The 27,884-nt window shown below is 41.4% G+C and overlaps 1 protein-coding gene across 1 annotated transcript in view; it reads right to left on the bottom strand.

The window, feature by feature from the left end:
* Positions 1-27,884, bottom strand: part of LOC130362263 (uncharacterized) — a 163,881-nt gene that overhangs the window by 65,860 nt on the left and 70,137 nt on the right. Inside the window, exons 3-5 of the mRNA XM_056566449.1 lie at positions 26,338-26,440; positions 1,647-1,713; positions 1,499-1,553 (exon numbers count right to left, since the gene is read on the bottom strand). Coding sequence (XP_056422424.1) covers positions 1,499-1,553; positions 1,647-1,713; positions 26,338-26,440 — 225 coding nt within the window. The remainder of the gene's footprint in view (positions 1-1,498; positions 1,554-1,646; positions 1,714-26,337; positions 26,441-27,884) is intronic.

Here is a 27,884-nt window from a genome sequence, read left to right as displayed (position 1 = left end):
GCGGATTGACTTAAAGGGGTTATCCACCATAAGGTGTATTTAGTGTGTACCTGGCAGACAGTAATGGACATGCTTAGGAAGGATCTGCGCTTGTCTTGGGCTAAATGGCTATGTTGTGAGATTAGAGAGCAATACAGGAACGCACTGCCAATTCTATAGAAGCCGACATACAAAGAACAAAAAGGAGGCCGCCCACCGCACCTGTTCTCCTAAACTAGCTGTCTTACTCACCGGGCGCACCTTCAGCCTGCTGCTTGCACCACGAGTATCCTGCTTTAAAGATCCAAGCGAGGTTCTGACACGACGATACGGGCACATTACCAGCACGGACCGCACAGAGGAGTCTCATGCCAGAGCTCCGTACCTAACAGGCTCCTGAGGACCAGCCTATGAAATATCCACTGGTAACCCCCTAACAACCACAGGATCTGGTACCATCGGCCCGTCGCAGTACGGGACCGGCAGCTTGAGACACGGTGAGAATCAACCATTATCTATGCAAAGACTCTGGACAGTCTAAGTCAAACAGTGCAGAAACTACTATTCATATAACATCTAATTGCGGGTTTAATAGTTCCTTTCCAGATTATCGGCATTTCTCAACAATTAACATTGCTGACCATTCCATATTTGGCATTACCATATTTATTCTTATTCTATTGCCATTAGGGCCCTATGGCAGAATAATTACAATTGTACATTTTGGATCGGTGGGGATCGATCTTTTGGCCGCATTTAACCTCGGATACAATGAGCTGCACACATTTTTTCTTTTGTGTCAGATTTGTAAATTACTTCTATTAAAACATCTTAATCCTTCCAGTACTTATTAGCGGCTGTATACTACAGAGAAAATTCTTTTTTCTTTTTGGATTTTTTTTCTGTCACGACCACAGTGCTCTCTGCTGACACCTCTGTCCATTTTAGGAACTGTCCAGAGCAGCATATGTTTGCTATGGGGATTTGCTACTGCTCTGGACAGTACATGGACAGAGATGTCAGCAGAGTACTGTGGTCGTAACAGAAAATAAATCCAAAAAGAAAAGAATTTCCTCTGTAGTATACAGCCGCTAATAAGTACTGGAAGGATTAAGATTTTTTTTATAAAAATAATTTACAGATCTTTAACTTTCTGGCATCTGTTGATTTAATTTTTTTTTTTAAAAGTTTTCCACTTGAGTACCCCTTTAAGGCTTATTTAAATAAAAAGAATAGGCTATACTGGATGAACTTTTTTTTTAAAGGCTGATAAAAATGCTTATATCTCAGCGTGGAATAGACTATAGAGGTAAAATAAAAAAAAAGGTATGCCATGAATCCTGATGACTGGCCCTAAATAGCCATGTGCTTATGTACATCCTTGTTTTTCTGCTGACAGGTCTACTTTGAGTATAGAGGTTATTGGCAGATTTTGATTATGAAAACCATAATATAATAGATCCAAACTGGCAACCAACATTACAAAAGAAGTTGGGAAAATGTTTAGAAAGTGACTTACTCATTTCTAGGTCAAGAATGAATTCCAGATCTTTAAGAATTTGTGTGACACTTAGCTGAAAACGGGAAAAAAAAAGTGTTATATATATATATTTTTTTTTTCTTTAATAGAACTAAGAGTAGCCATTTCACATAATTTCTAACCAAACCTGTTCATCGGCACCCGGGGAAGATGAACCTTCTTTAATTGCAAAATTCTTTTGATCTATAGAACATCTAAATAAAAAGAAATAATAATAATAATATTAATATATTTACTTACCAAGATCTTTTAGGTAAGCAAGGGTACAACAAAACAAACCAGACCAAATAAATGAACATGGCACATGAGTACAATAAAGTAAACAAATAGGCACTTGTAAAAACGTTTATATCACATAGATAATAGCATATGTAAATTTATAATATACATTGGTTAACCCCTTAAGGACGCAGCTCATTTTCACCTTAAGGACGCAGGCCTTTTTTGCAAATCTGACCACTGTCACTTTAAGCATTAATAACTCTGGGTTGCTTTTACTTTTCATTCTGATACTGTTTTTTCTTGACATATTCTACTTTATGGTAGTGGTAAAATTTTGTCGATACTTGCATCATTTCTTGGTGAAAAATTCCAAAATTTGATGAAAATTATTTTTTTTTTTTACTTTGAAACGCTCTGCTTATAAGGAAAATGGACATCCCAAATAAATTATATATTGATTCACATATACAATATGTCAACTGTTTGCATCATAAAGTTGACATGTTTTTCTTCTGAAAGACATCAGAGGGCTTCAAAGTATAGCAGCAATTTTCCAATTTTTCCCAAAATTTTCTAAATCAGAATTTTTCAGGGACCAGTTCAGTTTTGAAGTGGATTTGAGGAGCCTTCATATTAGAAATACCCCACAAATGACCCCATTATAAAAACTGCATCCCTCAAAGTATTAAAAATGACATTCAGCAAGTGTGTTAACCCGTTAGGTGTTTCACAGGAATAGCAGCAAAGTGAATTAGAAAATTCAAAATCTAAATTTTTTTACACTCGCGTGTTCTTGTAGACCCAATTCTTGATTTTTTAAAAGGGGTAAAAGGAGAAAAATCTTCCTAAAATTCTAAACGCAATTTCTCTCCAGTAAGTTAATATATCATATGTGTATATCAAGTGTTCGGGGGGCGCAGTAGAAGGCTCAGAAGAGAAGGAGGGACAATGGGATATTGGAGAGTGAGTTTTTCTGAAATGATTTTTGGGGGGCATGTCACATTTAGGAAGCCCGTATGGTGCCAGAACAGCAAAAAAAGAAAAAAAACACATGGCATACTATTTTGGAAACTACACCCCTCAAGGAATGTAACAAGGGGTACAGTGAGCCTTAACACCCCACAGGTATTTGACAACTTTTAGTTAATAAGGGATGCAGTGAGTATTTACACCCCACTGGCGGACCACTGTTCCAAAAATCTGTCAGACACCAGTGTGGCGTAACTGCTCAATGCACCCCTTATTAAATTCCGTGAGGGGTGTAGTTTCCAAAATGGGGTCACATGTGGGGGGGTCCATTGTTGGCACTATGGGGGCTTTGTAAACACACGTGGCCTTCAATTCCAGGCAAATTTTCTCTTCAAAATCCCAATAGCGCTCCTTCTCTTCTGAGCATTGTAGTTCACCTGCAGAGCACTTTAAATCCACATATGGGGTATGCTCTTACTCAGAAGAAGTGGGGTTACAAATTTTAGGGGCTTCTTTCCTATTTTCCCTTGTGAAAATGAAAAATTTAGGGTAACACCAGCATTTTAGTAAAAAAAAATATAAAAAAAATTTTTTTTATTCTCTCATCCAACTTTTATGAAAATTTGTCAAACACCTGTGGGGTGTTCAGGCTCACTATACCCCTTGTTATGTTCCGTGAGGGGTGTAGTTTCCAAAATGGGGTCACATGTGGGTATTTATTTTTTTGCGTTTATGTCAGAGCCACTGTAAAATCATCCACCCCTGTGCAAATCATCAAATGTACATAGTGCACTCTCATTCCTGAGCCTTGTTGTGCGCCCGCAGATCACTTAACGTCCACATATGGGGTATTTCCGTACTCAGGAGAAATTACATTACAAATTTTGGGGGGCTTGTTTTCCTTTTTCCTCTTGTGAAAATGAAAAGTTTGGAACAACACTAACAACAACACTAACATGCTGGTGTAGACCCCAATATTTCCTTTTCATAAGGGGTAAAAGGAGGAAAAGTCCAACAAAATTTGTAACAATTTCTGCCGAGTACGGAAATACTCCATATATGGCCCTAAACTGTTGCCGTGAAACACGACAGGGCTCCGAGGTGAGAGAGCGCCATGCGCATTTGAGGTCTAAATTAGGGATTTGCATAGGGGAGGGCATGGATGCAAACGTTACTCTTGCCTCCTCCACCACTAATACCCTATGCTAGTGTTTCCCAAACAAGGTGCCTCCATCTGTTGCAAAACTCCCAGCATACCTGGACAGTCAATGGCTGTCTGGCAATGCCGGGAGTTGTTATTTTGCAACAGCTGGAGGCTCTGTTTTGGAAACGCATTGTTTTGGAAACGCATTGTTATTTGGGAGGAAGGGGGGATGTTCTTGTGTAAGGGTGTATATGTAGTGTTTTACTTTTAATTTTGTGGTAGTGTAGTGTAGTTAGTGTTTTTATGGTACGTTCACACAGGCGTGGGTTTACAGTGAGTTTCCCACTAGGAGTTTAAGTTGCCGTGGAAAATTTGCTGCAGCTCAAACTCGCATTGGGAAACTCACTGTAAAGCCCCACCTGGGTGAATGTACCCTGTATATTCACATTGTGGGGGGTAGTGGGTGTTTGCGGGTGCAAACCTCCCTCTGTTGCAAAACTACAACTTTAAACATGAACTGACAGACTGTGCATGCTGGGAGTTTTTGTTCTACTACAACTGGAGGCAAACTGGTGGGAAAACACTGAATTTGGTAACAGACTGTTTACCCACCAGTGTGCCTCCAGCTTTTGCAAAACTACAACTCCCAGCATGTACTGACAGCCGCTTGTTGCCGGGCATGCTGGTAGTTTTTCAAGATCTGGAGGGCCACAGTTTAGAGACCATTACACAGTGGTCTCCAAACCGTTGTCCTCTAGATGTTTCAAAACTACAACTCCCAGCATGCCCAGAATGTCTGGACATGCTGGGAGTTGTAGTTTTGAAACTTGTCAGGGGGAGGGCACTTTCCCCAGTCATCTCCACGTACCCGCCATCGCGCCGAACCTCTGGATCTCCGCCGCCCTCACACCGGACCTCCGAATCTTTGCGCACCCGGACCTCCAGGTTCTCCGTGCACCTGCCACACACCGGCCGCCCCTGCACACCAGATCACTGATCGAGTTACTCAAATGGGGTCCCAGGGTGTCGGGCGGGAGTGGTCTGGAAATGCTAGGAGTTGTAGTTTTGCAACTTGTCAGGGGGAGGGCACTTTCCCCCGTTATCTCCGCGCACCCGCCATCGTGCCGGATCTCTGGATCTCTGCTGCCCTCACACCGGACCTCCAAATCTCCGCCACCCTCACAACAGACCCCCGGATCTTTGCACACTGGACCTCCAGGTTCTCCGTGCACCCACCACACACCGGCCGCCCCGCCGGACACCCCGGGACTTTAGCTAATTAACCCGATCAGTGCCGTGGGAGCGCGCGCTTAAAGAATGCCGCCTTTATATGGCGGAATACGCGAAGGTATCGAGTTACCCGCCGTATAAATGCGGCGTTCTGCGCGAAGGGGTTAAGCAGAACTTCTCACCTGCTAGAGACAACCGGAGGTGAAAAGTTCAGCCCCCGGGATGCAGCAGCAGCTGCAAATATGTGAAGCTCTGCGAAAACCTACTTCAGCAGCCGACGGGTATACCAGTCGTTCTGCATTAAAGGGTTGAAGGGGTACTCCGGTGGAAAAATTTTTTTTAAATCAAGTGGTGCCAGAAAGGTAAACAGATTTGTAAATTACTTCTATTCACTTAGCAGTTGTATACTACAGAGGAAATTCTTTCCTTTTTGAATTTCTTTTTCGTCTTGTCAACAGTGCTCTCTGATGACACCTGATGTCCAAATCAGGAACTGTCCAGAGCAGAAGAAAATCCCCATAGCAAACCTATACTGTTCTGGATAGTTCCAGACACGGACAGAGGTGTCAACAGAGAGTACTGTGGACAAGACAAAAAAGAAATTGGCCGAAATTTGGCACAAAATTCTTGCGCAGTTAGTTTTCGCACAAAAGGCTGTGAAGTGGTTGCACACATATACATATAATTTTTTGTCAGGTATATTTTAACCCTTTAACCTCTTCAGGACATAGGGCGTATGGATACGCCCTGCATTCCGAGTCCTTAAGGACCGAGGGCGTATCCATACGCCCGTGGGAAATCCGGCCCCCACCGCTAGCCGGAGGGGCGCCGGAGCCGGATGCCTGCTGAAATCGTTCAGCAGGCATCCCGGCATATCGCCCAGGGGGGTCATTATGTCCCCCCATGTCGGCGATCGCAGCACATCGCTCATCAATTCAGATGAGCGATGCGCTGCGATTCCGTTCCCCGCCGCTCACCGGGCGGGGATCGGAGCCGGATGTCTGCTGATTTCTATCAGCAGACATCCCGGCAGTGTGCCGGAGGAGGTCCGGAGGAGGCGATCGCTGCAGGACGCCGGTAACTACTAACCGGCGTTCTGCAGCGGTTCCGGGTCCTCAGGGTCACGTGTGACCCTGTTACCCGGATATAGATGGTGACTGGTGGTGTAGTATACACCACCAATCACCATCCGTACTGTACTGGGGGCTGGCATTGTGGCCACCCCCCTCAGTACAGTTGTGATTGGGTGGCCAAAGTGGCCACACCAATCACAGTGTAATGGGAGGGGATGGTGGGGGGTAGGAGCATGTTGCTCCGTTCTGCCCACCATTCCACAGAGATCTGGTGTGCAGGACGGAGCCCCGTGCTGCCCACCATCCCCTGAGTCCAAAAAAAGTGCCCCTTGCCCCCTTTCTGTGGCCCCTTGGCACAGAAATCCCCAGGGATAGCTTTAGATTTAGGTAGGGACAGGTTAGGGTTAAAAAAAAAAAAGTTTTCTTTTTTTTTCTTTTTTCGGCGTACCTCAGTGGGTGTCCGTGGGTCCGTAGCACCTTTAGCTGCGTGACCCCGGCCCTGCTGGGTCGCTGCGGTCTGCCGCCAGCCTTTTTTTTTTGGCGCAGATCTTTTTTTTTTCTTTTTTCCCTAAGCGTGTGTGCGGACCCTCTTAGTTATAAAAGAGCGGTCCGCCACCGTTTGTTAAAGCCCACCCGCCGCTGATCAGTCCCGTAGTACTGATCAGCGTTTTTTTTTTGTGGTGCCGGCGCTTTTTTACGCGTTTTCCAGCGCTTTTTTTGCACCCATAGGCGGTCCGTGCCACCAGTAGCAGGCGTGTACTGTGTGGCCGGACCTTACCTGTGTGTGTGGCGTGCCTCACCGCTGTCAGTGATTTATCACTGATCAGCGTTTTTTTTTGTGGTAAAGGCACTTTTTTCGGTTAACGCGTATTTTTTTTTGCACCCATAGGCGGTCCGTGCCACCAGTAGCAGGCGTGTACTGTGTGGACGGACCGTACCTGTGTGTGCAGCCTGTCCCACCGCTGTCAGTGATTTATCACTGATCAGCGTTTTTTTTTTTTTTCAGGCGGGTGCATTTTTTCCGGGGTTAAGCGTTTTTTTATTTTATTTTTCGGGTTTTTTGTGTGGGGGTCTGAGTACAAGCCACCAGCCACTGTTCTGGGCTGAGTGGCCGGACCCCCCTCTGACTTCTGCGCCCCTTGCCGCCACAAGCGCTAATCAGTGCGCACACCACTGATTAGATAAACGCTTATTTTTTTGGCGCAGGGTTTTTTTTGCGCTAGAAGTCCCCCCTTTTTTTTTTAAAAGTCCCCTTTTTATTTTATATTTTTTTCTGTTAGGGCGGGTTAGTTTAGTTAGGTTAGGTTAGGGTGGGTTAGGGCGGGTTAGGGAGGTAGTATCGCACCACACCACACGCAGCACACACACCAATAAAGTTTCCCCCCCCCACACACACACATACCCGTATCCCCATTAGAGTAGGGAAATGGCCCGCAGAGCGTTTTCGGCGGAGGAGGCATATGCCATAATTGCCTCCGACACCGAGAGCGGCTCAGAGGACGATGAAGACCCCACCTTCCTTATTTCATCGTCCTCCTCATCATCTAGTTCAGATGATGAGCCACCAAGGCGGCGGAGACGCCACCGTGCGGTGCCGCAAACCTCCTCTGCCCTTGACCCTGTGCCCCATGCTAGTATGAGTCCCCCTGGCGCTCATACTAGTGAAGCCCCCCTGCCAAGGTCACTGGTACCTCGTACCGGAGAACTTGTCTGGGCTGAGCCAGCGGACCACGAGCCCGTGATTCCTGAGTTTGTTGGCGACTCAGGAATCAAGATTAACATCGCCGGGTTCACTGAAAAGGACTTTTTCGGTCATTTTTTCAGTGACGACTTTGTTAATCTAATGGTTACACAGACGAATCTGTATGCCCAACAGTTCGTCGCCGCTAACCCGGGCTCACTTTTAGCTAGACCCGGCGGCTGGACTCCAGTCGATGCAGCCGAAATGAGGACCTTTTGGGGCCTTGCGCTGCATATGGGTCTAGTTAAAAAACCCTGTGTCTGGTAAAAGACGTCCCCACTCCAATATTGCCTGACACCCCTCTACAGTATGGCCATGGCACGTTCCCGGTTCGAGGCCATTCGGAGATGTTTGCATTATGCTGATAATGCGGCATGTCCCCCCCGAACTGATCCCGCGTATGACCGCCTGTATAAAATCAGGCCGGTCATCAATCACTTCGGGGCCAGATTTTGGGAGGCCTATGTCCCTGGAAGGGAGGTCGCTATTGATGAGTCGCTCATCAGCTTTAAGGGGAGACTCAGCTTCCGGCAATACATCCCTACCAAGCGAGCGCGGTATGGCGTGAAGATGTATAAACTTTGCGAGAGTACCTCCGGGTACACTTGCAAGTTTATGGTGTATGAGGGACGAGATTCCTGCATTGAACCCCCAGATTGTTCCCCCACTCTGGGTGTTAGCGGGAAAATCGTTTGGGGCCTTTTGCACCCATTGCTAGATAAAGGTTACCACCTTTACGTGGATAACTTTTATACTAGTATCCCTCTTTTCACATCCCTCGCCGCCAGATCCACGCTCGCTTGTGGGACAGTCCGGAAGAATCAAAGAGGCCTTCCTTCCTATCCCCTGCAGACTCCTATCCCCCGGGGTGAGTCCCGTGCCCTCACCCATGATAACCTGTTGTTGGTCCGGTATAAGGACAAGAGGGATGTCCTTATGCTCACCACAATTCATGGGAATGGCAGCACCCCTGTCCCTGTGCGAGGTACCGTGGGACCGGTCCTCAAGCCCGATTGTATTCTGGACTACAATCGGTATATGGGGGGAGTTGATCTTTCTGATCAAGTCCTCAAGCCATATAATGCCATGCGGAAAACAAAGATATGGTACAAAAAAGTTGCGGTCTACATGGTACAGGTTGCCATGTACAACTCTTTTGTACTGTACAAGAACGCTGGCAACACAGGGACATACCTGGAGTTCCAAGAGGAAGTTCTAAAGGCCCTCATCTATGGTGACCGCCAAAGAGCGGGTCAGAGCACCTCTGTAACTTCAGGTCCCCGGATCGTCCCCGGCCAACACTTTCCATGTGTGATCCCCCACACTGGAAAGAAGGGACGATCTCAGAAGAAATGCAGAGTGTGTCGCAAGAGGGGGATTCGGAAGGACACCACCACTCAATGCGACACTTGCCCCGATCATCCGGGCCTCTGCATAGGCTGCTTCAGGGAGTATCACACTTCCATGGAGTACTAAATTTTCCGTCATTTGCCCTAATTTTAATTACCCACAATTCGACTCCAATGTACCAGTCCAGGGTACACTGTCTTCCAAATTTTATACCAAACCCCCCCCCCCCCCAAAAAAAAAAATAACCTTTTTCTCAATACCCCCAATATCTTTTTTTTTTCTTCCCCCTAAAAAATGGGTCATGGGACACAGAGTCAACAGCATTGGAGGTTTGCAGTTGCCTCAAATGCGCAACGCTCTCTCTCCCCACCTGAGCGGGTTGCGCATTTGAGGTAACAGAATAGGGACGGCCCCACACATCCCCTTCCCAGAATGATGATTCAGAGTATAGGGTTTGGGGCGGGCATCCTTTTTACTTTTGGCTGTACTCTGGGTCATCATTCTGGGAAAATAATTGGCATATCAGTTCTAAAATTGCAATTTTCTTCCCCCCATAGTACACTTCATCCATTCCTGGAAAATAAATGAAGGGAACACCCATCTGTTCCAAATCTCCACTTCACCCTATACACCTTCCCTAGGGGGTGTACTGTTTGTAATAATCTCACATATGGGTGTTCCTTTCTTGTATTTTCCTCTGAATGTATGTAACTGTTAGGTCCGTAACAAACATCCGCCTCAAATGCGAAGAGTTCTCGCTGAACTCTGTCGTATTTCCAGGCGACAATTCAGAGTCACATGTTAGTTGTTCCCAAAAAGATGAAGCATAGCATAGGTTGAAAATTGCAATTTTCAAAAGCTACCCTTCATCCATTCCTGGAAAATAAATTTAGGAAACCCCTGTGCGTTAGAAATGTCCTCTTTACCCCTATACCCATTCCTCAGGGTGGGTACTTTCTGTAATGGTGTCACATGTGGGTGTTTCATTTTTGTATTTTCCTCGGAATGTATGTAACCGTCAGCTACTGATATGCCATAGGCCACAAATACAAAGTGACCTCTATGACTTCTGAGCCTTGTTGTGCGCCCGCCCAGCACGTTACCCCATATGTGGATGGATTTTTATAGTCAGGGGAAAAAGCCCTCCAAAATTTGTAACCCAATTCCTCATATTACCCCTTGTGAAAATGTTAAAAATTGGGTAACCCCAGCATTTTAGTGTAAAAAAATCAAATTTTTCAATTTAGGCCCACTTTTCAAAAAAACTGTGAGGTGTAAGAACTCACTGTAACACTGTTACGTTCCCCGAGGGGTCTAGTTTCCAAAATGTAATGCCATGTGGTTTTTTTTTTGCTGTCCTGGCACCATAGGGGCTTCCTAAATGCGGCATGCCCCCAGAGCAAAATTTGCTTCCAAAAAGCCAAATGTGACTCCTTCTCTTCTGATACCTGTAGTGCGCCAGCAGAGCACTTTTTACCCCCATATGGGGTGTTTTCGGAATCGGGAGAAATTGGGCTTCAAATTTTGGGGGGTATTTTCTGCTATTACCCTTTTCAAAAATGTAAAATTTTTGGGAAAACAAGCATTTTAGGTAAAAAATTTTACTTTTTTTTTACATTTGCAAAAGTCATGAAACCCCTGTTGGGTATTAAGGTTCACTTTACCCCTTGTTATGTTCCCCAAGGGGTCTAGTTTCCAAAATGGTATGCCATGTGTTTTTTTTTTGCTGTCCTGGCACCATAGGGGCTTCCTAAATGCGGCATGCCCCCAGAGCAAAATTTGCTTCCAAAAAGCCAAATGTGACTCCTTCTCTTCTGAGACCTGTAGTGCGCCAGCAGAGCACTTTTTACCCCCATATGGGGTGTTTTCTGAATCGGGAGAAATTGGGCTTCAAATGTTGGGGGGCATTTTCTGCTATTACCCTTTTCAAAAATGTAAAATTTTTGGGCAAACAAGCATTTTAGGTAAAAAATTTTACTTTTTTTTTACATTTGCAAAAGTCATGAAACCCCTGTGGGGTATTAAGGTTCACTTTACCCCTTGTTATGTTCCCCAAGGGGTCTAGTTTCCAAAATGGTATGCCATATGTTTTTTTTTTGCTGTCCTGGCACCATAGGGGCTTCCTAAATGCGGCATGCCCCCAGAGCAAAATTTGCTTCCAAAAAGCCAAATGTGACTCCTTCTCTTCTGAGACCTGTAGTGCGCCAGCAGAGCACTTTTTACCCCCATATGGGGTGTTTTCTGAATCGGGAGAAATTGGGCTTCAAATGTTAGGGGGCATTTTCTGCTATTACCCTTTTCAAAAATGTAAAATTTTTGGGCAAACAAGCATTTTAGGTAAAAAATTTTACTTTTTTTTTACATTTGCAAAAGTCATGAAACCCCTGTGGGGTATTAAGGTTCACTTTACCCCTTGTTATGTTCCCCAAGGGGTCTAGTTTCCAAAATGGTATGCCATATGTTTTTTTTTGCTGTCCTGGCACCATAGGGGCTTCCTAAATGCGGCATGCCCCCAAAGCAAAATTTGCTTCCAAAAAGCCAAATGTGACTCCTTCTCTTCTGAGACCTGTAGTGCGCCAGCAGAGCACTTTTTACCCCCATATGGGGTGTTTTCTGAATCGGGAGAAATTGGGCTTCAAATTTTGGGGGGCATTTTCTGCTATTACCCTTTTCAAAAATGTAAAATTTTTGGGAAAACAAGCATTTTAGGTAAAAAAGTTTACTTTTTTTTTACATTTGCAAAAGTCATGAAACCCCTGTGGGGTATTAAGGTTCACTTTACCCCTTGTTATGTTCCCCAAGGGGTCTAGTTTCCAAAATGGTATGCCATGTGTTATTTTTTTGCTGGTTTGACACCCTAGGGGCTTCCTAAAGGTGACATGCCCCCCAAAAACCATTTCAGAAAAATGTTCTCTCCAAAATCCCCTTGTCGCTCCTTCGCTTCTGAGCCCTCTACTGCGCCCGCCGAACAATTAACATAGACATATGAGGTATGTGCTTACTCAAGAGAAATTGGGCTACAAATAAAAATAAAAATTTTCTCCTTTTACCTCTTGCAAAAATTCAAAAATTGGGTCTACAAGAACATACGAGTGTAAAAAATGAAGATTTTGAATTTTCTCCTTCAGATTGCTGCTATTCCTGTGAAACACCTAAAGGGTTAAAACACTGACTGAATGTCATTTTGAATACTTTGGGGGGTGTAGTTTTTATAATGGGGTCTTTCATGGGGTATTTCTAATATGAAGACCCTTCAAATCCACTTCAAACCTGAACTGGTGTCTGAAAAATAGCGAGTTTGAAAATTTTGTGAAAAATTGGAAAATTGCTGCTGAACTTTGAAGCCCTCTGGTGTCTTCCAAAAGTAAAAACTCATAAATTTTATGATGCAGACATAAAGTAGACATATTGTATATGTGAATAATAAAAATAAAAAAAATGGAATATCCATTTTCCTTACAAGCAGAGAGCTTCAAAGTTTGAAAAATGCAAAATTTTCAATTTTTTCATGAAATTTTGGGATTTTTCACCAAGAAAGGATGCAAGTTACCACAAAATTTTACCACTATGTTAAAGTAGAATATGTCACGAAAAAACAATCTCAGAATCAGAATGATAACTAAAAGCATTCCAGAGTTATTAATGTTTAAAGTGACAGTGGTCAGATGTGCAAAAAACGCTCCGGTCCTTAAGGCCAAAATGGGCTTGGTCCTGAAGGGGTTAAAGATGGCCACATTTTCATTTTCTGCATTTTTTCCTCCTTGCTCTTTAAGAGGCATACCTTGTTTTTCTCATGACCATTTGTACTTTGTAATGACATTTTTCATTTTACCATAAAATGTACAGTGAAATAAAATATATAATTTTTGGGGGGAATATGAAAAGAAAACTTTTTTTTTTTTTTTTTTGTTACAAAATCAGTATGCTTAAAATTGTTCTGACCTCTATAACTTATTTTTCCAAATATGGGGCTGTTTGAGGACTATGCTTTTGTGTTGTGATCTGTAGCTTTTATTGGTACCATTTTTGATTGGACTTATTTATCACCTTTTATAACATTAAAATAGTTCTAACAACAACATATACGGCAATACCAAATGTATTTATTATTAATTATTTATTATTATTATTATTGTATTTATTTATTTATTTTGTAAAATGGAAAAGGGAGAATTTTTATTATTAGAGTAGGGGCTTATACTGTATACAATAAAAAAAAAAATTCACCCCTCTTAAAGGGCTACTCCAGTGGAAAACATATATATATTTTTTTAAATCAACTGGTGCCAGTTATCTGTAAATTACTTATATTCAAAATCTTAATCCTTCCAGTCAACTTCTGTATGCTCCGCAGGAAGTTTTTTTTATTTTTTATTTTTTTATTTCTTTGTTGTCTGACCACAGTGATCTCTGCTGACACCTCTGTCCATGTCAGCAACTGTCCAGAGCAGGATAGGTTTGCTATGGGGATTTCCTCCTTCTCTGGACAGTTCCTGACATGGACAGGGGTGTCAGCAGAGAGCATTGTGGTCAGGCAGAAAATAAAGTAAAAAAAGAAAATAACTTCCTGTGGAACATGCAGCAGCTGTTAAGTACTGGAAGGGTTAAGCCTTTTTAATAGAAGTAATTTACAAGTCTGTTTCACTTTCTGGCACCATTTGATTTAAAAAAAAATGTTTCCACTGGAGTACCCCTTTAAGTCATCATTGGGGACCTTCACATGCAATCATTAGATCACATTCACTGTTCAATGCTACACCATTGCATAGCATTGAACAGTGAGATCAGTACCCCTCTGACAGGCTGCATTATCAAAGCATCGATCTGGCAGCTGGGAGTAGGTAAGGGGGCCCTCCGTCACCATTTCAGCTCATCAGACCCCTTGCGATCACGTCGTGGGGGTCTGATAAGCACCACTGAGCTGCTGGCAGCTTTTATTTACACGGTTAGGTGCCATGATCGGTATTAATCAGAGTCTAAGGGGCTTAAGTTAAGGATGGGCAATTGTGTGATCACAGCTCCTGTCATTTCATGCTTCACTTCTTGGCTCGAGGCTCTATTGACTCCGTACAAGAGATGGGCTCCATACACTTACTATTAGGCCATGTTCACACGTCCAGAATTTCCTTGCCCAATTACACATTCAAATTCAGCAGCAGCAGAGTCCCATTGAATTCAATGGGATTCTGTTGCGCTGTGCACATGGCAGAATTTCCACCCCATATGATTTTGTCAGGGAAATACTGATTTCTGTGTCCGCAGAAAGAAGTTAACCTGTCCATTCTTTCTGCGCACTCTGTACTGAATGCATAGCAGTCTATGACGGCACATTCCTGCTCGGTCATAACGCCAGCATGTTCTGCCAGCTCCCGCAGTCTGTGGAATGTCCACACAGATTTTCCGTGCAGACATTCCGTGGTGTGAACCTGGCCTAAAACTCATCCACTGTAATAAATCAGAAAGAGCAGTGAACCAGGAAGTGAATATTCTTTCACATTGCTTTCTGCCTGTATGACAATGTCAGAGCCACATTTCTGATAAACTTACATGCATGAGTATAAGACAAAACCTCATACATTCTTTACCTTTGTGCACCTTAGTGCAACTTTTACTTCCATTTTACTTCCATTCATCAAATGTTAATGCCAACGAGTTACAGCTGTGCTCTTTTAATGAAAGGGGTTACCAAAGGCGACTGTTTAATTACGTTTGAAATGCACTAACATACTAAACTATACAGGTTGCATAAAAAAAATAAAACTATTTCTTTTTATCAGCTGAATAACATTTTTGATTTGTCTTCACTACAAGTGAAATTATAGAAAATTTTATGTTAAAATACTATATTTTAAAGAAAAACGATTAAACTCCTCTCACACTAACCAGAGGTACTGGCTGGTAGTGCGGGGGACGCTGATCAATATGCTGCCTACCATGCCCGGATCCATCCAGCCTTTCATCGGTTATCTTCATTATTCTGGATATGAAAATGATCTAACTGGCACAGAAGGGGTTACATGCATCCATCTGGCACTGTGACGTCAGAGCCATTTGTCCGCAGCATTCAAGTATTACTGCGTTGAGGCCGCTTCCGGGTGTACACAGGAAGCAGCACATGTGCAGTGGAGTCCTGTACAGAGCAGGGAGAAGAGAGAGGGGTGGAGAGAGGGGATGAATATTAATAATTCGGGCCGTGCTGCGGACAAGTGGCGCTGACTTTACAGTGTCAGATGGAGCTTTGTAACCCCGTCCGTGCCAGTTAGAAGATCATTTGCATATCAAGAATCATGAAGATAACGGGCGAACAGCGGGATGGGTCTGGGCATGGTAGGCAGATCAGCGTCCCCCGCACTACCAGCCAGTACCTCTGGTTAGAGTTTAGTGACAGTTTTCCTGTAATTACTTTGTTTAAACCCCTTAAGGACGCAGCCCATTTGGGCCTTAAGGACTCAGACAATTTTATTTTTACGTTTTCGTTTTTTCCTTCTCGCCTTAAAAAAATTATAATTATAAATATATATTTTATATTTTCATCCACAGACTAGTATGAGGGCTTGTTTTTTGTGCGACCAATTGTCCGTTGTAATGCATCACTCACTTTACCATAAAATGTATGGCACAACCAAAAAAATACTATTTTTGTGGGGGAAATTAAAAAGAAAACCACAATTTTGCTAATTTTGGAAGGTTTCATTTTCACGCCATACAATTTGCGGTAAAAATGACATGTTCTTAATTCTTTGGGTCAATACAATTAAAATGCTACCCATGATAACATACTTTTCTATTATTGTTGTGCTGGAAAAAAAATGCATACTTTTTAACCAAATTAATTTTGAAGACCTATAACTTTTTAATTTTTCTGTATATGCGGCAGTACGAGGGTTCATTTTTTGCGCAGTGATCTGTACTTTTTATTGAAATCATATTTGCTTATGTAAAACTTAATAAATTTTTTTACAAAAAAAATTGTGAATAAAACGTTATTAAAAAAGAAGTAATTTTGGACTTTTTTTTTACGTTAATGCCGTTCACCGTACAGCATCATTAACATTATATTTTAATAGATCGGATATTTACGCAAGCGGTGAAACCAAATATGTATATTAAATTTATTGTTTTACACTTTTTGGTGGTGAAATAGGAAAAATGGGACAATTTATGTTTTTTTATTAGAGGAGGGGGGGTTTTCTCTTTTTTTTAACTTTAGTTTTTACACTTTAATAGTGTCCATAGGGGACTAGTTATAGCAATCATTCAATTACTAATACTGTTCAGTGCTATGCATGGGGCATAGCACTGATCAGTGTTATCGGTGATCTTCTGCTCTGGTCTCAGACCAGAGCAGAAGACTCATGGAAGGCAGCGGAGGCAGGTGAGGGGACCTCCGTCTGCCATTCTGGATAATCGGATCGCCGCAGCAGCGCTGCAGGCGATCAGATCATCCATTTTAGTGACCGCAATGCTGCAGATGCCGTGATCTGTATTGATCACGGCATCTGAGGCAGCTGGTATGCTCGCGGTTATGCATAGGATGTAAATGTACATCCCGGTGCGTTAAGGGGTTAACATTACTGGCCATTAAACAGCTCACATGAACATTATTGAACCATTCAAGTGTTACAAGCACATTGATGGTGATATGTGACTCTTGGGTTAATTCTTAGGTCTACACTGAAGAAAATCTATTTTTTTTTCCTACTCTGCAATTGATTTTAATTATTACTTTACAGCAGATCACATTGGCAGGAGGGTCAGAGATTACAATAAAATCAACCAACAGCCTGGAACCTGATGAGACACAGCTGCAGGAGAAGAAAAGTATATAGAATTACGTCTTATATTAGCTGAAAAGATTACTCAAATGGTCTAGTACAGCTTCACTTAAAAGCACAACCAAACAAAAGCTGTACTGTGCTAGCAGGTGTTCGAAAGAAGCGACATGTAGCAGATAATCATAGTATTAGAAACTAAACCAAAATATTGCTCTCATGGATGATATATCTAAATCAATACACTAATCCCAGGCAATCCAGTGCAGGTCTAGCTTTCCTCTACAGTCTAGATGCCATGTTACTACCATCATGGCTCCTACAAGTATACCACAAGTAGAGATGAGCGAACTTCTCGGCTCGGCGATTGCTGACTTTATCCTGCATAAATGAGTTCAGCTTTCAGGTGCTCCGGTGGGCTGGAGACTCTCTCCTAGGACTGTATCCACCTTTTCCAGCCCACCGGAGCACCTGAAAGCTGAACTCCTTTATGCAGGATAAGTCATCAACTGCAGAGCCGAGAAGTTTGTGACGAATCAAATTACTGTAAGTTCGCTACACTACAGATGCCATCGATTGGCTGTAGCGATCACTTGTAAATAGACAATGAATGTTTAATGACAGAACATTTTTTCCACACTAATCCTTTATGAAGCTCCAATTGAATGGAAGCTTCAGGACAGCTCCCCCACAAGTTGACCATATGAGGGCTTATTTTTTGTATGACAAGTTGTGCATATTAATGGAATCCTTAACCCCTTAGGGACCGAGCATTTTTCCATTTATGCACTCATTTTTTCCTCCTCATCTTTTACAAATCATAACCCTTTCAATTTTGCACCTAAAAATCCATATGAGGGCTAATTTTTTGTGCCACCAATTCTACTTTGTAATGACAGTCCTTTTACCCAAAAATCTATGGCGAAACCCCAAAAAATTTTTGTGCAACAGAATTGAAGAAACAGGATTTGTGCATACGCCATTGATCGTGTGGTTTAACTATATATTTTTAGAGTTCGGACATTTACGTATGCGGCAATACCACATGTTTATTTTTATTTACACTTTTTTTTAAATGGGAAAAGGGAGGATTCAAACTTATTAGGGGAGAGGCTAAATGATCTTTATTTACTTTTTATTTTTTTCACTTTTTTTTGCAATGTTGTAGCCCCCATAGGGGACTATAACATGCAGTACATTGATCTCTCATACTGCTCAATGCTAGGTCATAGCATAGCATTGATCAGTGTTTCTTCCGCTTGACTGCCCAAGGCTGGATCTCAGGCATGGAGAAGTCATTCAGCGATCGGACAGCGAGGAGACAGATAGGGATCCTCCTCGCGTCCTGCAAGCTGTTTGGGACACCGTGATTTCACCATGGTAGTCATGAACAGCACCACTGAGCTAACCGGCAATGTTTACTTTTGTTTTAGACACAGCGATCAAGTTTGATCACCGAGTCTAAAGGGTTAATGCCGGACATAAGCCCGATCAGCGATGTACGGCATTAGCCATGGGTCCTGGTTGCTTATAGCAAACGGGACCCATCAGGTATGATGCACACTCACCTGCTGACGCGTGTCATACCTCGGGAGCCGCAGATTGATGTCAATGAATGTCCATTTGCGGCAAGGGGTTAAAGTTCTTATTAGAATAGTGTTGTGTCTTAGAGCAGTAACACCTTTGCTACTTGAACTCTGTTCAGTTGGTTGGAGTTATCTAAGGTGCTTGTCTCTATAATAGGTCCTAATGTGATTCTGATATAAAAATGCATTTTATTGTTTAGAAGTCTTATCAGCAGACTTAACTACTGTGCAAAAGTTAACTGTTTTTAACTGTAAGGGCTAGTGAATTGCCACATGTCTCCTGCAGCCAAGAAGCAAGGCATGCTTGTTGCCTGTTGTCCTTGTTGTTCCCTCTGATATAAGGAAGAAAAATTCCAACTGTCACATGTTCTCTGCAGCCAATCAGAGCAACCAATCTGTTTCCCCCTTCCACTCTGGAATAAGAAAGAAATCCTAACAGTTGAGTATCTGGTCGATGACCAAGAAAGGAGCAAAAGCTCCTGTGTCGCTCTCCTCTTACCTCACTAAGGGGATTACAGCCCTATAGTTCCACCCTCATATTCAATGGGGGTAGATATTAAAGGGGTATTCCAGGCCAAAACTTTTATTATATATCAACTGGCTCCGGAAAGTTAAACAGATTTGTAAATTACTTCTATTAAAAAATCTTAATCCTTCCAATAGTTATTAGCTTCTGAAGTCGAGTCGTTGTTTTCTGTCTAACTGCTCTCTGATGACTCACGTCCCGAGAGCTGTGCAGTTCCTATGGGGATATTCTCCCATCATGCACAGCTCCCGGGACGTGACATCATCATTGAGCAGTTAGACAGAAAACTTCAGAAGCTAATAACTATTGGAAGGATTAAGATTTTTTTCATAGAATTAATTTACAAATCTGTTTAACTTTCCGGAGCCAGTTGATATATAATAAAAGTTTTGGCCTGGAATACCCCTTTAAGTCACCTGTTCTAGTCAAAGCCAAAGTCTTTATTGTTGGATCCTGCTTCTAAGATAGTACCACAACTTAAAGGGGAATTTTTTTTTATTTTTCAAAATGAACTGGTGCCAGAAAGTTAAACAGTTTTGTAACTTACTTCTATTAAAAAATCTTCACCCTTCCAGCACTTATTAGCAGCTGCATGCTGCAGAAGAAATGCTTTTCTTTTTTAATTTCTTTTTTGTCTTGTCCACAGTGCTCTCTGCTGACACCTGATTCCCGTATAAGGAACTGTCCAGAGCAAGAGAAAATCCCAATGGCAAACCTATGCTGCTTTGGACAGTTCCTGATATGGACAAAAGGTGTCAGCAGAGAGCACTACGGACAAGACAAAAGAGAAATAAAAAAAAAAGAATTTCTTCTGTAGCATGAAGCTGCTAAAATGTACTGGAAGGGATTAAGATTTTTTAATAGAAGTAATTTACAAATCTGTTTACTTTCTGGCACCAGTTCATTTAAAAAAATGTTTCCTCGTCTTCTAAAATCCATAACTCTTTTATATTTCCATCTACAGACCCATATGAGGGCTTGTTTTTTTCGTGACCAATTGTACTTTGTAATGAAACCTCTCATTTTACCACAAAATGTATGGCAAATGGGAGGAAACTTAAATGAAAACCACAATTTTGCACATTTTGGAGGGTTTTGTTTTCACACTGTACAATTTACGGTAAAATGACATGTGTTCTTTATTCTGTGGGTCAATACGATTAAAATGATACCCATGGCTAGATGCTTTTATATTTTTTACCGCTTAAGGAAGAATCTAAAACTTTTTGTACAAAATCAGTAATCTAAAATTGCTCTATTTTGACCACCTATTACTTTTTAATTTTTCCGTATATAGGATGGTATGAGGGCAAATTTTTTGTGCCATCATCTGTACTTTTTATGGATATCACATTTGCATATATAAAACTTTTAGATCACTTTTTATAATTTTTTGGGGGAATAAAATGTGACAAAAAAGCATAATTTTTGGACTTAAATTTTTTACGTTTACGCTGTTTACTTTACAGAATCATTAACATTATATTTTGATAGTTCAGACATTTATGCACGCGGCGATACCAAATATGTTTATTAAAAAAATTACGCTTTTTGGGGGTAAAATGGGAAAAACTGACAATTTTTATTTTTATTGGGGGAGGTGATTTTTCACTTTTTTGTACTTTTTAAATTTTTTTTTATTTATTTACACTTTTTATGTCCCCATAGGGGACTATCTATAGCAATCATTTGATTGCCAATACTGTTCAGTGCTATGCATAGGACATAGCACTGATCAGTATTATCGGCTATCTCCTGCTCTGGTCTGCTCGATCTCAGACCAGAGCATGAGACGCCGGGAGATGGACGGAGGCAAGTGAGGGGACCTCCGTCCGCCATTACAGATGATCGGATCGCCGCGGCAGCGCTGCGGGCGATCCGATCAACTATTTTAACATGCGCATTGCCGCAGATGCCGTGATCTGTACTGATCATGGCATCTGAGGGATTAATGGCGGCCATCGCGGATGTCGCCCATTACTGGTGGGTCCCCGGCTGCTGATAGCAGTAAGAACCTGCTGTGTATGAAACGAGCACCATTCCGATGCTCGCGGTCTTACATAGAAAGTAAATGAACGTCCTGGTGCGCGAAGTACTGCCAAACCAGTACGTACATTTACGTCCATGGTCGTTAAGGGGTTAAGAGGAGGTTAAGGGACAAATTGCATTGCTGAAGGGCCCTTTAGCTTTTGAATAAAGTACGGGTTTTACTCAGGCCATACCTATCCTAGTGACAGACTAATGTCAGGGGTCCCTCTGTCAGATGCTCTGCCTCTCTACTACATCCAAGAGAACGTATGTGAGGGACTTTTCTTGTTACCATGGTGTGCCCCCATGAAGATCTCAGTGAAATCACTTAAATTAGAACTCTGTTAGATAGAGCTAGGTCTAAAGTTTACAAGAACAGTTAAATTCTGTCAAATTGTCCAACAAATTATCCAAACTTTAATATAAGTGAAGTCCAATCTACTGACAGTCAGTGCAAGTCCAGTACAACTTCAAAACTGTTAAGTTTAAGGGTATGTTCACACTGAGGAATTGGGGCAGAAATCAAGCAGAAATTTTCTGCCTCAAAAAATTTTGTTACTTTTCCACAAGAACTCACAGAGATTGCAGGTTTCATGCGGAGGAGGAGGAGGAGTATCAAGTATTTCTATTCATAAAAAAAAAAAAAAAAAAAAAAAAAAATTCTCATGAAATTCCGCGCCAATTCCGCGTGGAAATGCTTCTGACTGAAAAAAACTAAAGTAACATTGATCTCTATGGGAGAACGACGCTAATTCCGCCTGAAGAAAGAACATGTTCTTTCTTCAAGCGAAACAGATTTCCTCGTCAGAATTCTGCTTGAGGAAATTCCTCAATGTGAACCGAGGGGCAGAAATTCTGTACAACTCTATGGGGTTTTCACTGCTGAATGATTTGGAGAGGAAAACTAGCAGAATTACTCGTGGAAATTCCTCTCCAATTCCTCAGTGTGAACATACCCTAAGTCTTCATTCAGTCTAAGTCACTAGTACTAAAAATCCCATAATCTCTACTAAGTGGCTATTTACCAAGCTCACCAGCTTCAATGTAAATTATATTTCAAGTCTGTTCCATCTAAATTGTCTACTCTATTATGCAGATCGGCAACCAGTTCATTAAAGTTTAAGAGGTTATCCAACATCATGGCATTTGAGGATTTAGTTCCTGGCCCCCCGATACAGATGACTGCTTCATTGGAGTCATGGTAAGTGAAAACTCACACAACACTACAACCACCATCATCACTGCAGATTCAAACCACTGCCACACACCTGGTATCACAAACAAACCACTGCTAGTAGTTACTCATACATAGAAACTTTTACGCCATACTACACATTTTGGCATTATTACAATAGATCATATGTAAACCCTGGCCTTCCCTTAGTTGATTCCTCCAACATTTTGTTTCATCCGTGCTCCTGGGCATGCTCTGCTGCTTTTCCAACATCTGTTTGTTTTCTGTTGACTTTGCATCCCGGTCACAGGAGTCAGTAGTGTTGACACCATAGTCAACTTTCAAGCTTTTTGCCTCAAACCCTTCTCTCTTAATGTATCTTTGTGTACTCTACCCTCAAGCAGGAAAATACAGGACTTTGGGTTACTACAAATTATATTATAATATATATATATATATATATATATATATATATATATATATATATATACATACATACACACACACATACATACACACACATACACACACACACACATACAAACAAACATTAAAGAAAAAGTCAAATACAAAAGCGAAATATAGATCAGAGTTCAGCTACAAATGCATGTCAGCAGTATGGAGGCTTAGTGGTTAGCAGTGAGCACTGTTCCCTCATAAACTGGTGTTCTGAGTTCCAATCCCACCAAATGAACATTTGCATGTTCTCTCCTGTGTATGTCAATGCAATGTTCCTTTACTAAAAAGCTTTACGTTTAAGGTAGTGGGGCAAATGTTAAATTATAAAAGAGGGGAATACATTCTGGCAAAATAAAATAAAAATAATTAAAAATAAAAATAAAAAAAAAGAGTAAAAATTGCTACATAGACAAAGATTGCCATAGAAAGTAAAAAGAACCCAAAAATATTATCCAACTACATAAATAATAAGAAACTTAAAATGTTGAAAACTGAAAATGTTGGTTCGTTAAATAATCTGGTTGTAATGGGGGAGAGGATGAGGAAAAGACAAATCTACTAAATGCCTTTTTTTCTGCTTTATTTACACAGGAAAATTTAATGTCAGATAAAAGGGAAAGGGTAATGTAAATTCTCCAGCAAATCTCACCTGTTTAACTCAACAAGATGTGAAGTGCCACCTTAGCAAAAATTCAAACACACAAATCACCAGGCCCAGATGGCATCCACCCCAGGGTTTTGCAGGAACTAAGTACCATGCTACATAGACCCTTTTTCCTTATATTTAAAGATTTTATAAAGATAGAGATTGTTCCACAGGACTTAGCAAATGTGGAACCAATATTCAAAAAAGGGTTAAAAAGAACCCTGGAAACTATGGGCCGGTAAGTTTAACATCTGTTGTGGGTAAGATTTTTGAGGGCTTTCTATGAGATGCTATTCTGGAGTATCTCAATGAAAATAACCTTCTGACACAGAACCAACATGGGATCGGTCCTGTCAGACTAATGTTATCAGCTCTATAAAGGTGGTCAGTTATAGATTAGACCAGGGTAAAGCTGTGAATGTTGTATATCTGGACTTTTTTTTAAAGGCATTTCATGCCATGCCACACAAAAGGTTAGTACATAAAATTAGGATGCTGGGACTAGGGTATTATATACGTAAATGGGTTAGCAACTGGCTCGGGGGGGGGGGGGGGGATCAATGGAACTTATTTTGTTTGGGTGACAGTTACAAGTGGGGTATCACAGGGGTCAGTACTTGGTCCACTTCTTTTCAACATATACAGTATATGTTGTAGAGGGATTAAGAGTAAAATTTAACTATTTGCAGAGGATGCTAAAGTGGGAAAAGTGATCACCACAGAGAATGGTAGCAATATTATAGAGGGATCTGGGGAAGCTGGAGGCTTGGGCACAGACACGGAAAATTAAGTTTATTGTGGATAAATGCAAGGGGATGAACTTGGGCCCTAAAAACTAAAATGTACAATTATGGGCTAAATAATAAAACATTAGGACTTGGGGTACTGGCGGACAGTAAGCTTAACCTTCGTGACCAGTGCCAGACAGCTGCTGTCGAGGCTAGCAACATCATGGGGTGTATCAAGTGAGGCAGAGTCATTTCCTCTGTATAAATAATCAGTGAGACCACATGTGGAGTATTGTGTCCAATTTTAATCCCCTGTATATAAGAAGGACATGGCTTAACCAGAGAGGGTGCAGGAGAGGACAAAAAAGATAATTAATGGTATGGGAGGATTACAGTACCAACACAGGTTATTAAGCCTGGGGTTATTTAGTTTGGCGAAAAGAGGTCTTTGGGACAATTTGATCACAATGCACAAATATACGAATGGACAACACAGAGATCTTTCTAGTGATCTTTTCGTACTTAGGGTGGTAACCATGACAAGAGGGCATCCTCTACGTCTAGAGGAAAGGTTTCACCATCATCACAGAGAGATTCTTTACTGTAAGAGCAGGAAGACTGTGGAACTCTCTCTGATGTTGTGATGTCTGACTTCATAAACAAGTTCAATGGTAATCTGGATGTTTTTCTGGAACTATAATATTACAGGTTATGTTTACTAGACTTATGTGGATAGAATGTTGATCCAAGGATTAATTCTGCTTGCCATATTGAGTCGGGAAGGAATTTTTCCTCTGGCATGGGTAAATCTGAATCAGCATCATATATATTTTTTTTTTTTTTTTGCCTTCCCATGGATCAACACAGTAGGGTTTTAGGTTGAACTTCACGGACACTCATCTATTTTTTCAACCTTACAAACTGTGTTACTATACAAGATAACCACGATAACAGCAATATTTAATTTAAGTTTTTCTTGTGTTTTACTATTTTTTACCACTTAAGGACTCAGGGCCTCTAACAAACGGCCAGAACCCGTGGCTATTAGCGCAAAGCACCAATCGCAGTGCCGCGCGCTATTAACCCTTTAGATGCGGCATTCAAAGTTGATCGCTGCATCTAAAGTGAAAGTAAACTAGTCCCGGCTAGCTCAGTCGGCTGTTCGGGACCGCCGTGGCGAAATCACAGTGTCCCAAACCGCTGGAACACACAAGGAGGGCCGTTACCTGCCTCCTGTGTGTTTGATCCCTGAATGACTGCTTTGTGCCTGAGATCCAGGCATGAGCAATCAAGTGGCAGAATCATTGATCAATGGTTTCCTATGGGATAACAATGATCTATGTAAAAGATCAGTGTGTACAGTGTTATAGCCCCCTTTGGGGTCTATAACATTGCAAAAAAATAAAAAATGAAAGAATAAGTTAATATAAGATCATTTAACCCCTTCGCTAATAAAAGTTTGAATCACCCCCCTTTTCCCATTTAAAAAAAAACTGTAAATAAAAATAAGCATATGTGGTATCACCACATGTGGAAATGTCTGAGTTATAAAAATATATTATTAATTAAACCGCACAGTCAATGGTGTACACGCAAAAAAAATTTTCAAAATTCCGAAATAGCGTATTTTTGGTCACTTTTTATATAATGAAAAAAAAATTAATAAAAAGCGATCAAAAAGTCCGATCCATACAAAAATGGTACCTATAAAAACTTCAAATCACAGTGCAAAAAATTAGCCCTCAAACCACCTCGTATGTGGAAAAATAAAAAGTTATAGGTGTCAGAATATGACAATTTTAAAAGTATAAATTTTCGTGCATGTAGTTATGATTTTTTCCAGAAGTATGACAAAATCAAACCTATATAAGTAGGGTATCATTTTAATCGTATGGACCTACAGAATAAAGGGAAGGTGTCATTAGATATTTTTTTTCTTTTTATGGTTTGTGTTCAAACATATAATAATTCAAGAATGGGTAAAAAGGCAGAACGACTATTTTTACACTGTATGGGAGGGGACCATATTGTATTTGGGCTGCTTTTTAGTTCCAATCAGGCCCATATAAGTCTAAAAAAATTACTTTGGTAATTTCCAAACTTCTAGTATATGTTCATGTAGATATTAACTGTAAAGCCACAGATGTGGCTATAGACCAAGATAACATACCTCTTTGCCGACTCCACTAGCACTGTAGATTTAGCAAACATTATTTCCAAAAATGTAAGGCTTTTGTTTTTTGTCAAAGCCGTTCTCCTTGCCTGAAGAAATCCTAGAAATAAAATGAAGTTAAATTTGATAAATCGCTAACAATTCTTTTCTTTAGTTCTCACTTGTCTTATATATTACACTTTCAGTTAAAAAATTGCAAGTTGAAAATCCATGTATAAAATACAATCTAATAAGTCAAAAGAATGGGGATCTGATCTAATGGTCAAAAAATTGGAAATTATGAAAAGCTGTTTAAACAGATTCAGTCCATTAGTAAGTTAAGGTGTACATGACTTTGCTATAACAGTATGCACTTGCTACTGTTCTAACAGAGGATCTGCTAATAGGCAGCTGACCTTTGCAATAAGTGGAAGAAAGATGCATTTCACATTGCACTTGCGAGATGTATGTGGGATCCCATTGACATATTGATTCCAACTCTCACATCTTGTTACATTTGAAAGTCATGTTGCTTTTCAGTCTTGATTAGATCTTATTGGCCTATGAGTAATTACATATAATAATTAAATTTGCTAAGACACCACACTTATTAAAGACTTTCATTCTTGATAGGATTTTCTTGCCAGCATTAACAGCTATAGTGTGCCAAGGATTGAATTGTAAAACTACATAGAATTTTACTTTATTACTGAGGGAAAGCTGCCGTTCCATGATTGAAATTTCCTTGAATGGAAATTGGACAAATGACAGAGGAATGTAATATAAACAAGTTTTTTTTTTTTAACATGGTTCTCTGTAAAACCACATTACAATTGGAAAACTGAGTGATCTGAACTACTTCAAAAGAGACATGGCATTCACTCTTGGTCATATATGTGCCCAACTTAAAAAAAAAAAATGTGGGGTTTTCTTAGAAAACAGTGTTAAGAGTAGATCAAGAATGGTGGGATTGATTGCATGCAGTAATTTTTCTGCCACGATGTCCCGTCACTACATAACGCCCGTAATGAATTACAGGCATATGCGGGTGCAAATAGGCAGTTACAAAACCCCATAGGCTGCAATGCAATTTAGTCACAGCCGTCAGGGGTTTTGTAACGGCCGGGTTTCGCTGATATAGTGACGGAACTTCTGACGGAAGTTCCTAAACGGAACTATTTCACAGTGTGAAAGCAGCCTTATCAAGTCAAAGCTTGTGAACTGTAAAACACATACTTAAAGGAGAACTACGGGATTGAAAATTTTATCCCCTATCCTAAGGATAGGGGATACGTTTCAGATCGCGGGGGTCTGACCGCTGGGGCCCCCCATGATCTCCCATACGGGGCCGCGGCTCTCTGCATAGAGAGCGCGTGTCGACCACCGCACGAGGCGACGGCTGACACGCGCCCTTCATTTACTGCTATGGGAGAGCCGAAGCGCTGACTTCGGCAATTTCCGTCTCTCCCATAGCAGTGTATGGAGGGGGCGTGTCGGCCGCTGCTTCGAGCGGTGGTCAACACGCCCTCTCTAACCAGAGAGCCGGGGCCCCGTACAGGAGATTG

This window comes from Hyla sarda, chromosome 3 (genome assembly GCF_029499605.1).
Source record: "Hyla sarda isolate aHylSar1 chromosome 3, aHylSar1.hap1, whole genome shotgun sequence".
Taxonomy (NCBI): domain Eukaryota; kingdom Metazoa; phylum Chordata; class Amphibia; order Anura; family Hylidae; genus Hyla; species Hyla sarda.
The sequence above is the reverse complement of the archived record's forward strand: the minus strand, read 5'-3'. Positions and strand labels throughout refer to the sequence as shown.